The 13,074-nt window shown below is 46.0% G+C and overlaps 1 protein-coding gene across 1 annotated transcript; it reads right to left on the bottom strand.

Annotated features, from left to right (window-relative positions):
• Nucleotides 1-2,593: 2,593 nt before the first annotated feature.
• On the bottom strand, nt 2,594-4,100 carry LOC100272258 (gibberellin receptor GID1L2). The gene has a single exon (NM_001146751.1). It carries the CDS (start codon nt 3,901-3,903, stop codon nt 2,956-2,958), a length of 948 nt encoding a protein of 315 aa, NP_001140223.1. The 5' UTR covers nt 3,904-4,100; the 3' UTR covers nt 2,594-2,955.
• Nucleotides 4,101-13,074: the final 8,974 nt, after the last annotated feature.

Genomic DNA, 13,074 nt, shown 5'->3' with positions numbered 1-13,074 from the left:
ACACCAAACTCAACAACATCCCATATACTTTTGTGGAGTGAGGTTAGATGAAATCGCATCAAATCACTCCACCTAGCATAATCTTCACCATCAAACGTTGGTGGTTTGCCTAATGGGACGGAAAGTAAAGGCGCATGTTTAGGAATGCAAGGATAGCGTAGGGGGATCTTACTAAACTTCTTGCGCTCATGGCGCTTAGAAGTAATAGATGGCGCGTCAGAGCCGGAAGTGGAAGGTGATGAAGTATCGGTCTCGTAGTAGACCACCTTCCTCATCTTCTTTTTCTTGTCGCCACTCCGATGCGACTTGTGGGAAGAGGATTTCTTCTCCTTCCCTTTTCCTTTGTTGCGGGACTCTTCCGATGAAGCCTTCCCGTGGCTTGAAGTGGGCTTGTCGCCGGTCTCCATCTCCTTCTTGGCGTGATCTCCCGTCATCACTTCGAGCGGTTAGGCTCTAATGAAGCACCGGGCTCTGATACCAATTGAAAGTCGCCTAGAGAGGGGGTGAATAGGGCGAATCTGAAATTTACAAACTTAATCACAACTACAAGCCGGGTTAGCGTTAGAAATAATAATGAGTCCGAGAGAGAGGGCGCAAAACAAATCGCAAGCGAATAAAGAGTGTGACACACGGATTTGTTTTACCGAGGTTCGGTTCTTGCAAACCTACTCCCCGTTGAGGTGGTCACAAAGACCGGGTCTCTTTCAACCATTTCCCTCTCTCAAACGGTCCCTCGAACCGAGTGAGCTTTTCTTCTCAATCAATTGGAACACAAAGTTCCCACAAGGACCACCACACGATTGGTGTCTCTTGCCTCAGTTACAAGTGAGTTTGATCTCAAGAAAGAATGAGAAAGAAAGCAATCCAAGCGCAAGAGCTCAAAAGAACACAACAAATCTCTCTCACTAATCACTAAAGCCTTGTGTGGAATTGGGAGAGGATTTGATCACTTTGGTGTGTCTTGTATTGAATGCTTAGCTCTTGTAAGTAGTTGGAAGGTGGAAAACTTGGATGACTTGAATGTGGGGGTGGTTGGGGTATTTATAGCCCCAACCACAAAACTAGCCGTTTGGTGGAGGCTGCTGTCGCATGGCGCACCGGACAGTCCGGTGCGCCAGACACTGTTCGGTGCGCCAGCCACGTCACCTGGCCGTTGGGTTCCGACCGTTGGAGCTCTGACTTGTGGGCCCGCCTGGCTGTCCGGTGGTGCACCGGACAAGTCCTGTAGACTGTCCGGTGTGCCACCCGTGGGTGCTCTGTCCTCTGCGCGCGCAGGCGTGCATTTAATGCGTTGCAGTCGACCGTTGCGCGCGAAGTAGTCGTTGCTCCGCTGGCTCACCGGACAGTCCGGTGAATTTTAGCGGAGCGGAAATCCGAAGCTGGCGAGTTCAGAGTCGCTCTCCCCTGGGGCACCGGACAATGTCCGGTGGTGCACCGGACAGTCCGGTGAATTATAGCGGAGCGCCTCTGCGTTTTTCTCGAAGGCGAGGAGTTTAGCTTGGAGTCCCCTGGTGCACCGGACAGTCCGGTGCGCCAGACCAGGGCGCCTTCGGTTGTCCCTTGCTCTCTTTGTTCGAACCCATTTCTTGGTCTTTTTATTGGCTAAGTGTGAACCTTTAGCACCTGTAAAACTTATAGACTAGAGCAGACTAGTTAGTCCAATTATTTGTGTTGAGCAATTCAACCACCAAAATCAATTAGGAAATAGGTGTAAGCCTAATTCCCTTTCAGAGACGTCCACGGCACCAGCCCGAGAAGACGAACACCGCGCAGCAGGGAGCCCAGACACCAGACCACGGTGGACAATAATCAGAACAGACAGAGCACCACACAGGTGCACTGGTGAGACAACGGAGCGCAGGAGTACCTCGCTGCGCACAAGCAGTACCACCTCCACTTTCTTCCACTAGCAAGATGAGCACCAGAACACCAAGAATCGACTGAATCGATTCAAACCGTGACTGGAACTGAGAGGGGAAGAAGAACAGAGAGCTGGCTATTTTCTGCGAGATGCTGAGCAATGAGCCAAACTCCATAGTTATGGAGCCGATCTAGAAGAGGTTGTGCAGGGACGGCGTGATCTACGGGCGAGCCTAAACAACCCGCCGCACAGCAGTGCGCCGCCGCCGCCCTTTCATCTGGCTGCTTACTCGCTCATCCTTTGCACGCGCGGCAGTGGCTGCCCTAATCACCAGCTGGCCGCCTGGCTGGTGGGCTGGTCGGTCATGGGCCAGCCCACCCGGCTGGCATTTTTTTAAAATAAAGTGAAAACACAAAACCGGACAGCAGATCGTCCATCGGACCTGAGAAGTGAGATTGTTATGTTCAATTATATTGATGTGCTTATCAATTGATATATGGCATATATGAAGTTAGGCAAGTATCAATTAGATGCCACACTTTTTCTGTACGACTAACTTTAGGCGCGGCAACAAACCAAACACCTATCACACTTTCTTTCGCGACGGCTAACCTCAGGTGTGGCAGCACACCAAACACATACTTAAGTGTATCTGCTTAACCAAGCTACACATGTGGCAACTTACTAAGCTAGATAGACGTGGTGTCTTAGCCGTGAAACCAAAGAGCCTCTAAATTAATTGGACATGTATTGACACAGAAGAGTTATACAATAATATATGCAAAGGAAAAAAACGCCTACACGAAAGGATCGACATAAGCTGATACTTTCGGATGCTGAGATAGTTTCGGTCCTACTAGTATATTATTCTCGATGAAAAAGAAAACAAGAGACGCTGACCCGTGCAGTAAATTGATAGCACAAACTGATCAATCCAAGGCTCCGATCTCAATTATTCTAGTCACTTTTAGTTTTCTTTTCCTGGACCCAGCTCAATCATTCGATTCAGCGATGAGCTGCATCTTCGTTTGATCCATCCGTCTCACTGCACTGGATGTGGATGTGGTCGCGGTCACATCCACACATGACGAATTTCAGTTCCCAGCAAAGAACGCGACCAGTCGATCCATGAGCTCCACGGCCTCGCCGCAGCCGGGGTTGTAGAGGAAGAAGACGTGCTCCTTGCCCTTCGACTCGAACCACTCCACCGTGCCGCTCCGCCAGCTTGCCGCGAGGGCCTCGTAGTACGCCCTGTTCCTCGGCCGCAGGAAGTCCAACTCTGCCGCGCAGACGAGCACCCTCTCACACGGCAGGTTCCGCAGGCTCGGCGCCGCGGCGGCAGCCAACGGATTTATCCGCGGGTCGTTCAGGCCGTCCGTCGCCGCGAGGCACACGACCCCCCACAGCTTCTCCATCAGCGCCACAGACTCCGGCGTCTCTCCGTCGATGCGCTCCCTGCCACCGAACCCCGCGTGCAGGAGGACCGCGCCCCTGATTCGCACTGGCACCTCCGACGCGGCTGCCATCACAGCGATGTTGTGGACGAAGTTCCCGCCGGCGCTGTCGCCGGCCAGGAAGATGCGGGCCAGGTCGCCGTGATGTGACAGCCAGGGGTCCCCACTACCAGAGGCCGCCCACCTGAGCGCGCGGAAGGAGTCCTCGTAGCCTGCAGGCAGCGGGTGCTCTGGCGCGAGGCGGTAGTTCACGGAGACGATGAGCAGGCCGGCCTTCGCGGCCAGGGTGTTGAGGAAGGACTGATAGGGCGGAGACGCTGCCGAGTGGGTGACAAAGCCGCCGCCGTGGAAGTAGACTAGCACCGGGAGCTTCTTGGAATCATCGGACCCCGTAGCCGTGTCCGGGAGGTACAGGCGAACGTAGACGCCGGCGTCGCTGTCTACAACGACATCTTTGGAGGTGACGCCGGTGGTGGGATCAAAGCCCGCCGGCACGGTATCGGTGCCGACCAAGCGGTCGATGCGCCGGTCACTGTAGATGCGGAAGTATGGAGTGTCGACTACGATATCGGAGCTCGGCGGATCCATGGCGAGGGTGCAGCGGGTAGGGGAGTAAGTAGCAAGGAAGCTAGCTGGAGATCTGATGGTCCGAGACCCCAGGCGGCACAGATCACTGATTGCAGCAGGCAGCAAAGGTACCAACTAGCCAACCAAATCGATATTTAGGGGCTGAGTGACGCGGAAGCGTAGAAGTTGGCCTTGTGGAAATTCCTGGGAACGAAAATTCCGGCACAGAACAGATGGTGGAATGGATGGTGGGGCGAGGTGACAGGTGAGTCTCTGTGTTCTTTGTCGGCGGGCACAGCAATGGTCAAGGTGCCCGTACGTAGTAGGTAAGCACCAATAGCATCTCAAATAAACTAACTAAATAGCTTGTCAAACTAAATTTTAGTTACTTAATAGCATAATAGCTCTCCAACAGACTAGTCATTTAACTTGCTAAGTTATTCGGCTCTCTAAATTAACTCCCTCACTAGCCAAATTTGGCTAGCAACTCTCTCTAGTCAAGCTAACTTGCATGTTGGAGAGTCTATTGGAATGGGATGTTATATATAGAGTTTCATATTTACGGAGAGACAAATAAGAGTCAAATAAAGAGTCAAAAATAATAAGTCTCTTGGAGATGCTCTAAGGCCATTCTCGATGAAAGATTTCAATATTTATATTTTTTTTAAGTGCTACATAAGTATGAAATAACTGAAACCAGGGATAAAACTTCCTACTATTAGTGTACAGTTTTATTTGATGTGGTTTCATTGACAATATGCAAGACACAACATGACTAGTTAACGGTGTATACCTAGTTTCATCCCCAATAAAACTAATTTCATCTTTTTTATAATAAATAGGTTGTCGTATCACCAAATTTGCTGACTAAATTTGCTTATGTGTTACAGTATTCAATGAGAATGAACTGACCTAAGTAGTTTCAACTCATTGGACCCGTGCAGACTCAAAATTGCGCGGACATCAACGGGCCTCGTTTTGAACGTTTCCGCCTACTTAATACTCTCGGACTTCGACAAAGGAAAAGCCCATAGTTCCATGCTTTTGTTGGCCCATGAGCTATTCTGCATTTCTGCCATAGAAGGCTGAAGGAAGAGGGGGGGAAATGCCTTTTACCTCCCTAAATTATGTCATGATCTTGTTTTTCATACTTCAAAATAAGACATCTTACCCTCTCAAGTCACAAAACCATTTAAATTACTTCTCAGATAGGTTCTAACTTCTAAGCGAATTTTAAGGGATATTCCTCAACTTTTGTAGTTAAAAAAATAAAATGTTTGGAAAGATTTTTCAAACTATGAAAAATATTTCTAGTCTATTAAAAATTTGAAAACAAATCTTAGAGTTGTATTTGTACATGGTAACCTTCTTGCACGAGTCAGGCGCAGATGTCCTCATCGTACGTGCTCCTCCTTTTCAGCCAAACGAGGTATTACCTTTGCCGCATTCAGATGTGTTGAGAAACCCTAATGAAGGGTTATGTGGGCAAATACCGAATATAGCCCTGAGGGCTATCGCGTCTCTATATATAGAACATGTACCCCTCATATGGAATAGAGATCAGAAAGAGGCCAGAGGCCCAACCCTATATCCAGTGTCTCGTGTGTTTTCTTTGTCGTGCTTATGGGAAGGGAGACGGGTTCTCTACATCTTCTTGCGCCTCTACTGCTACGGGAGGGAAGGGAGCGGATCTGGTGGTCCGTGGTAACGTAGTTCTCAACACGTTATCAGCACGCTCTACCTCAACGTTGCTGCGAGATCAGATCTGCATCAACCCTTCGTCACGCCGGCAGGTCCTTGGCCTAGCCGAACTGTCCTACGCGACAGCCTTCGATTCTCCCTCTACGCAATCGAGCGGTATGTTTTCTTGATCCGTTGGTGTGATCTGTGCGCCACCAACTTGTTGTCTCCGTCATGGTGCTGCGTCTGTGCCGGAAGCACTCGCATCGGTGCCTTGCTGGAGCTGGTCTACTCCAATGTCATGCCTCTGCTTACGATGAGACTACGCCAGCGCTCGAGCATGTGCCACGCTGGAAGCGTCCACGCCGCACCGGAGCTGTGCCGACGCCAGAAGCCACGCCTGTGCCTACAGTGGGGCCGCGTCGCGCAAGCAGCAAGGGTAATACGAGACCCAACACCGCGACATGAATCATGATGGTCGGCTGTGGCGGTGGTGCCAGAGCCCGCTAGAACAGGAGGACCCATTCCCAGCCTAATTATTCCCGAAGATCTGGACGGTTTCCCGGCAGGCCCGTCCGTCCGTAACGTCCGCATTTCAAACTTCAATGCGGGATTGACTACCGAGCCGGCCGTTGAGGCAACGAAACAGAAAAACCGTGTGACGTTGGGCATCGTGCATGCATGGACGGTCAACAGAAAAAAGGGAGCGGCCATGGGTCTTGCTCATGCACAGGAAGCAACGACTCCTCTTTGGCCTTTCTTGGTTTTATTTTCGAAATGGTCGTTAATCTCAATTTAATTATTTATATAAATAAAATTCTTGGTGAATTTATATAAATTTGTATACATGCTCTATATTATTTATTCTATATATTTTCTATTGTAAATAACAAAAAGAATAAAGCATGTTTTATGTTACAATTTCTACTTTAATTAATTATTTCCTGCAGTAAATAATTAGTAGAGAAATGCATGTTTAAATATGGAAAATGCTGATGTGTTATGCTCATGCAATAATTTTGGTGTTTATTTTTCTGCTTTTATTTATTATAGCAGAAAATTATTAAAATGCATGTAAAGTCTATATAAGGCATACTCAAATCGCTCTAAATATTTATATTATGTTGAGCTTTTGGAATTTGGACTCACGTCGAGCGATTAAATTGTATAGTGGGTACACAGATGTGCCGATCAGGTTACATTATTAATTGGCTGAGTTAAGACATTGGCTATTGGCTGCGCTCTGGCAACACGATGCAGTATTTGTGTCGTACGAACTTGGCTGCGTCAGGTGATTGCTATGTCGCGCTCTCGCTTAATCGGATCGCTCCCGTTGAGTCAGACCACCATCGCTGAGTCGCGTATTTTTTGCATGCCCTGTAGGCACTGTCTCTCTGCCGCGAGCCACGATTGCGCCTGTTGCGCATGTTATGTGGTTTTATCGTGTACCCCAATTACCGAGCCATAATTGTGCCTGTTGCGCATATTACGAAGGCTTCCTATACTAGCCCTGATGGCCGCACACGCGTTGACGCTAGATACGCTAGATCTTGTACTCGCGTGGATTGTGGTGGGTTGTTCAAGCCCCTAAAGTCACATTATGCGCAACCTTCGTAAACAATTTTGTTTAGCTCTATATTTTATTTGCTTGTGTTGTGTGGCATCATATATTTATTTATATTGCCAATTGGCCATAACAACTATATCAAGCTCTATAGTGCTTGAATAATCTGGGAAATTAAATTGAAATACAACAGAACATGGATAAGTTAATTCTCTCCTCTCTCCTCATGCATAAAGTTTTACCCGAAGTAACCCGAATATATATAATATTATGCATGAAAGCCTTTTTGGCATAGAAGATATCACAAATTGGGATTATATTAGTAAGCAAAAGACCTTACCAAATGATTTAAGATCAGAAATCTCAGTCATGCATTGCTCAACCAGATGTTAGCACATTGCTCTCTTTGTCGCTGGATGACATGAAGCAAACTATGAGATAAAAAGGACATGTAACCGCTAGCAACACGAAGTTGCGAGTATACCAAGAGGTTATTCTGAGAAACTTTTCACTATGTTGGTGTGAAAACCATAGTGTGTTCCCGTCGAACCACTTTACTCGTTCTATCTAGGACCTCTATGCTTGTGCCGCATACATCTCTCGGAATTGTAAATACTTATAGTCACTGAATTGACTTGGGATAGTCCTTTGACAAGTTTGGTATACACTGTAAGCTAAATGGTAAAGGTCGGTCCTGAATGGACATATACCTGGGGTTTATGTAGCCGAACTACACTGAATTCCACCCTTTGGCATGCTTACCATTATCTACCTCCGATCTACCAGAAGTGCGAAGAGTAGACAAATAACTATGAAATCCCACATCACAACAGAGCTTGAAGCTAAATTAGACATTAACATGTCATTGGTCCTCGGAGCCAGAAGAGTCATATGTCTTGACCACTAGACTACTAGTGATGATAATTTGTGATAGAAATATGAAGATCTTGTAGAGTACTGTTGTACCCTCTCTACTCCTCAAGATTTCTTCGTATGAGAGTAGTACTATCTTTTGTTGAAGACGGATCCTAGGCGGATACTAGTCTTGTTTTGCTCTTGCCAAGCAGTTATCTCCATTTGCTTTGTCGAAAGCTTATGAATCAGATGATTTTTCCCAGATAAAAGGAATTATTGGCCTTGTCTGTTCTATTCCAAAGCTTCTCTTTTTGCTGAACAATGAAGAGATCAAAATAATGCTATATAGAACAATTTGGTATATAATATGAGGAGAAATGTTTGCCTTGCTGGCATCACCACAAATAATTAATTATTGTTATAAGTTCTCTCTCAAAATTATTATACCTAAAAATGTTGCATAAATCGATACCCAATTTCATAGCGGTATGAGTAATTGGGTAAACCATGGGCAATGATAAAACGAGCTGGACTATACATTTCTGCACATAAAAATCTCTGCTTGGCAGCATTGACCTGATGTCGTGCACTTTACTACCATTATATGTGCACACATTTTCTTATGTGCTCAAAGCACAATGCAACCAGTGAATGTCTTTGTGAGCGTTAGACCCTGATGGTCATTTTACTTGTTGATCTGAAGTCAACTAATGGCTCCAAATGATGAATGGTATTCATGAGCTCCTGAAGAAGCCTTATGGATAAAATAGTGTTGTGCATCTCAGTCTAAATCTTAATGATTGACTGTGCACTTGGTAATATTAACAATAAGTTTGCAGAATTGTCACCACGAAGCAACTTGTTGTTGCGTGTCTCGCTGGATGTTGAGACTAACCCTTCATGTTGAAGGACAAATATGTAGTATTCATGCCACTACATTAATCTAAGTCCAAAGCTCACTGCATAAAACCCCTATCTGTAATGTGCGTAAGATTTCCCAAATAAATCACCACAATAGCATACATTGCCCACAACTGGATGATTGTGGTTGGGGATTTTATCTGTATGCTTTTAGAACATCTTGGCATTAGGGGGAGGAATGCCCATATAGTGTAATGCCTCAATATTCTATTAAACGCACAAAAGCCAAACTGAACCTGTCGTTCGGTGTGTACTCCTGTGTATATGGAGTTTGCCAGAAATCGTTGAGGAGTAACCATATTGGTTTGAATGCTTCTACTTGATGTAGATGTGGATATACCCGGGATTAATATCATATCCACATTTGACTTATTGGTATTTGATCTATTCTCGGGGACGCCTGCGAATATGATCCATCAGCCTTAGTCAACGCATATGTTCTGATTGCAGATTCACGTGGTCTGTGATAACTCTCCTCCGATTAATTCACCCTGATGGTGATTTGCCTCACTAAGAGGTTCATCTTGATGATGAAATTCCTAGCAATGCGCGCAATATCATTGTGCTGGGAATATGGAACAATGAATCTTTCGTTTTGGGAAATAACGAAGATCATTATTAAATGTGGGAGACAAATATGTCGACACCTATCTTGCCCCTCTAGATTGCAAATGGATCCAAAACAAAGTCCTAGGCATGAGTGCTTTAAGCTCTCTTATCGGGTCATTGATAAATGCAATCGAGGCTGAACCAATAATCGCAAAATGAAAGTCGCGAGCTTGAAGTTCGGACATTTATGGGCACTATTGAAATAATGTGTGGTGAATGCGATGGTTCAAGTGGTCTTGTGAGAGACCCATCCCACGTATGTGTTGAATAAACACTGTTCCGCTATGTAATATATCTGGCAAATGGCATGAATTAAAATATGCAGTTAATAGGATTCTGAAGATCCGTCATGAGATCCTAGGAGGACTCATATCTTTGAATTATAAATATGCAACATATAAATCTCATACCGAATAATACATTCCTGATGAATGATCACTCTTCTATGTAGGGAGCATATCTCCTAGTTGAGACTATCGTTCCCAGATGGAACCTATCCAGAAGAAACAAAGTCTGTGTTGAACACCAAAGTTTGATAATCCCTATAAAGGGATAAAGACCCATACAGACCCGAAAAGAAATAAGATGAGGTACCAAAGGACTTGAAGTTCACCAAATAAGCACATGTGCATTCCATGAGTTTTACTCATGGTAATTTCCACTAGATGTGGAATTACGGTATCCTCTAAAGCCCTGATGGCAGAAACCTATAAGGTTTAGGTGTTACTGGCAAAACATCCCCATTATGCCAGAATGACAGACTATAATGATGTATCTGATCGATGAAAAATCCCTGATGGATTACAATCTTAGATGGACTTTTGTGACACCATCATAGATGTTGCAATGGATGAACGCCTCGAGCGATGTGTCATATTTAGAATATGTACTATTGCAACTATATTATCCCCTAAGTCCTATTGAAGGACATGTTATTTGCTTTGCACAACTATGTATAAATTGTGGTGTAAGATAGAAAATGATAGCACCCCAACCTCATCCATTCTCGTTATTCCAGATGAACAATGAGATATATATCTTGAAGAATATGCTTGAGTTATGAGGGATAACGACTTTGATATATGTCATCGTCAGGGGAGCGAATGCTTATATTGATCACAATCGTGTGACAATAAATGTCATATTCTATGCCCTAAAGGCGTCAGCTTGATGATCAATATGTGAACCTTTATGGAAGTTTCTATCAAATATGTAGATCTGGTCGATCGAACACCACTAGTTGAAGTGGCTTATTTATGTTGATACGTGCACTTACCTCATGTATCCTAGAAGTGAGTTGAGGTGAAGTTCCTGAAATAATCTTTGCAAGGATATGCAATCTGTTTGCTAAATCTATATGTGCATATACTTCCAGAAGAAAATATTTTGCCATATTGATACAGTTTTGCAAGGATCAGGGGGAGCACATTTCTAAAGTTAGCCTTTGTAGAAGATTCGGTAGAATCTAGATCCCAGAGGATCGAAATCTGTCCCGATGACAGTTGTTGTACTCTTTTTCCCTTGGTGAGTTTTCTTGAAGTTTCTCACATGAGGTTTTTAACGAGGCAACAAAGTGCAAATACAATTTGTATCACCATGCACTCTTTCTCCATATTTTTCCCACTGGGTTTTTTTGGAGTTTTAACGAGGCATGTGTTGGTCGCGGTATTCGCCCAAGGGGGAGTGTTGAGAAACCCTAATGAAGGGTTATGTGGGCAAATACCGAATATAGCCCTGAGGGCTATCGCGTCTCTATATATAGAACATGTACCCCTCATATGGAATAGAGATCAGAAAGAGGCCAGAGGCCCAACCCTATATCCAGTGTCTCGTGTGTTTTCTTTGTCGTGCTTATGGGAAGGGAGACGGGTTCTCTACATCTTCTTGCGCCTCTACTGCTACGGGAGGGAAGGGAGCGGATCTGGTGGTCCGTGGTAACGTAGTTCTCAACAAGATGCATAATATGTCCTCATGCTTGGACCGGAGCACTCAACGTTCACTTGCTCCTTGCTGCAGCAATCTCTGGACCAATGGCCTTTCTTACCACAGTTGAGACATGAGTTAGACGCCACCTTAACGCCACCGACACGACCGCCTCCTACCTTCCATCGCCTTGGCCACGCCGTGGGCGGTTGCGCTTCTTGTTGGCACCAGACCCTTCTCCATGTTCATTGATCTTGAGTCGAGACATCCAATTCTTCCTCCGCCATTAAATCAAGCACTGTCTCGACGGCGTCCCTGGTTGTCGTAGATGGCCCCGTCAGGTGTGAACACCGCCTTGTTCTTGCGCTACTCAATGGCGTGTAGTCTGCTTTTGAGTTCCTCCACGACCACGAGTCCACATCAAATCAAGCACTGTCTCGATGGAATATGCAACATAATATCCACACCATTTACATCTCTAACTAGAAAGTAATAAAGTCCATTCGAAATCGAAGAGGTTTTCTTCGAACAATCATGCATCGATAATTGACACAACAGATGAAATTTGGGATGAGATAGCAGAAGTAAATTGCATGTGCTTTTATTTTAACATCTTCTTTTATTTGTTATTTTCACTTCGCTGCATGCATTATGTTGGAACTGAATGAAAGATCTGCTAGTATGTGAACATGAATGACAACTTGTTTTATGGTGCGCTGAAGATTACTATCTGTATAGTATCTTTGGAAGACTTCTGTTTTTCGCCTTAGTCTCATATATAAACTTAACACACATGTATTATGCTGTTACTGAATGAAAGATGGAGAATGAATAATAACCCATTGCAATTCTCTACTAAAATATACCAATGACCATTGCAAATTGCAATTCTCTTCCAAAAACATATCAACTGATATTTGTCGGCGTTTCGACCCCGGGGGGTCCCTGGACCGACGAGTAAATGGTCGTCGCGTGCCCCAGCCCAGATGGGTCGGCGCGAGACGGAGCGCGAAGGGGGAAAAAAGAGCCGGAGGGAGACAGGCGTAAAAGGGGAAACCCGCGGCCTTCGTGTTTGTCCCGCGCCCAGGTCGGGTGCGCTTGCAGTAGGGGGTTACAGGCGTCCGCGTGGGAGAGAGTGAGAGGCTTATGCGCGCCGTCCCGTTCCCCGCGCGGCCAACCTCCTGTAAGAGGGCCCTGGACCTTCCTTTTATAGACGTAAGGAGAGGGTCCAGATGTACAATGGGAGGTGTAGAAGTGTGCTAACGTGTCTAACAGAGAAGAGCTAGTGCCCTAAGTAAATATCGTCGTGGCAGCCGGAGAGGTTTTGGCACCCTGTTCGTGTGGTGTCGTGGCCGTCGGAGGAGCGCTGGAGCCTGGCGGAAGGACAGCTGTCGGGGTTGTCGAGTCCTCGCTGACGTCTCCTTGCTTTCGTAAGGGGGCTGAGAGCCGCCGTCGTCATGGAGCATGCGGGGCGCCATCATTACTTGTTTACCATGGCGAGCCAGATGGGACGCCGGTCTTGTTCCCCGTAGCCTGCGTTAGCTTGGGGTAGGGTAATGATGGCGCCTCCTGTGACGTGGTCGGTCCGAGCCCTGGGTTGGGCGAGGTGGGGGCTCCTCGGAGGTCGAGGTCGAGTCTGT

The sequence above is a fragment of the Zea mays genome, chromosome 7 (assembly GCF_902167145.1).
Source record: "Zea mays cultivar B73 chromosome 7, Zm-B73-REFERENCE-NAM-5.0, whole genome shotgun sequence".
NCBI lineage: Eukaryota > Viridiplantae > Streptophyta > Magnoliopsida > Poales > Poaceae > Zea > Zea mays.
This window is presented reverse-complemented; position numbering and strand designations above follow the sequence as displayed.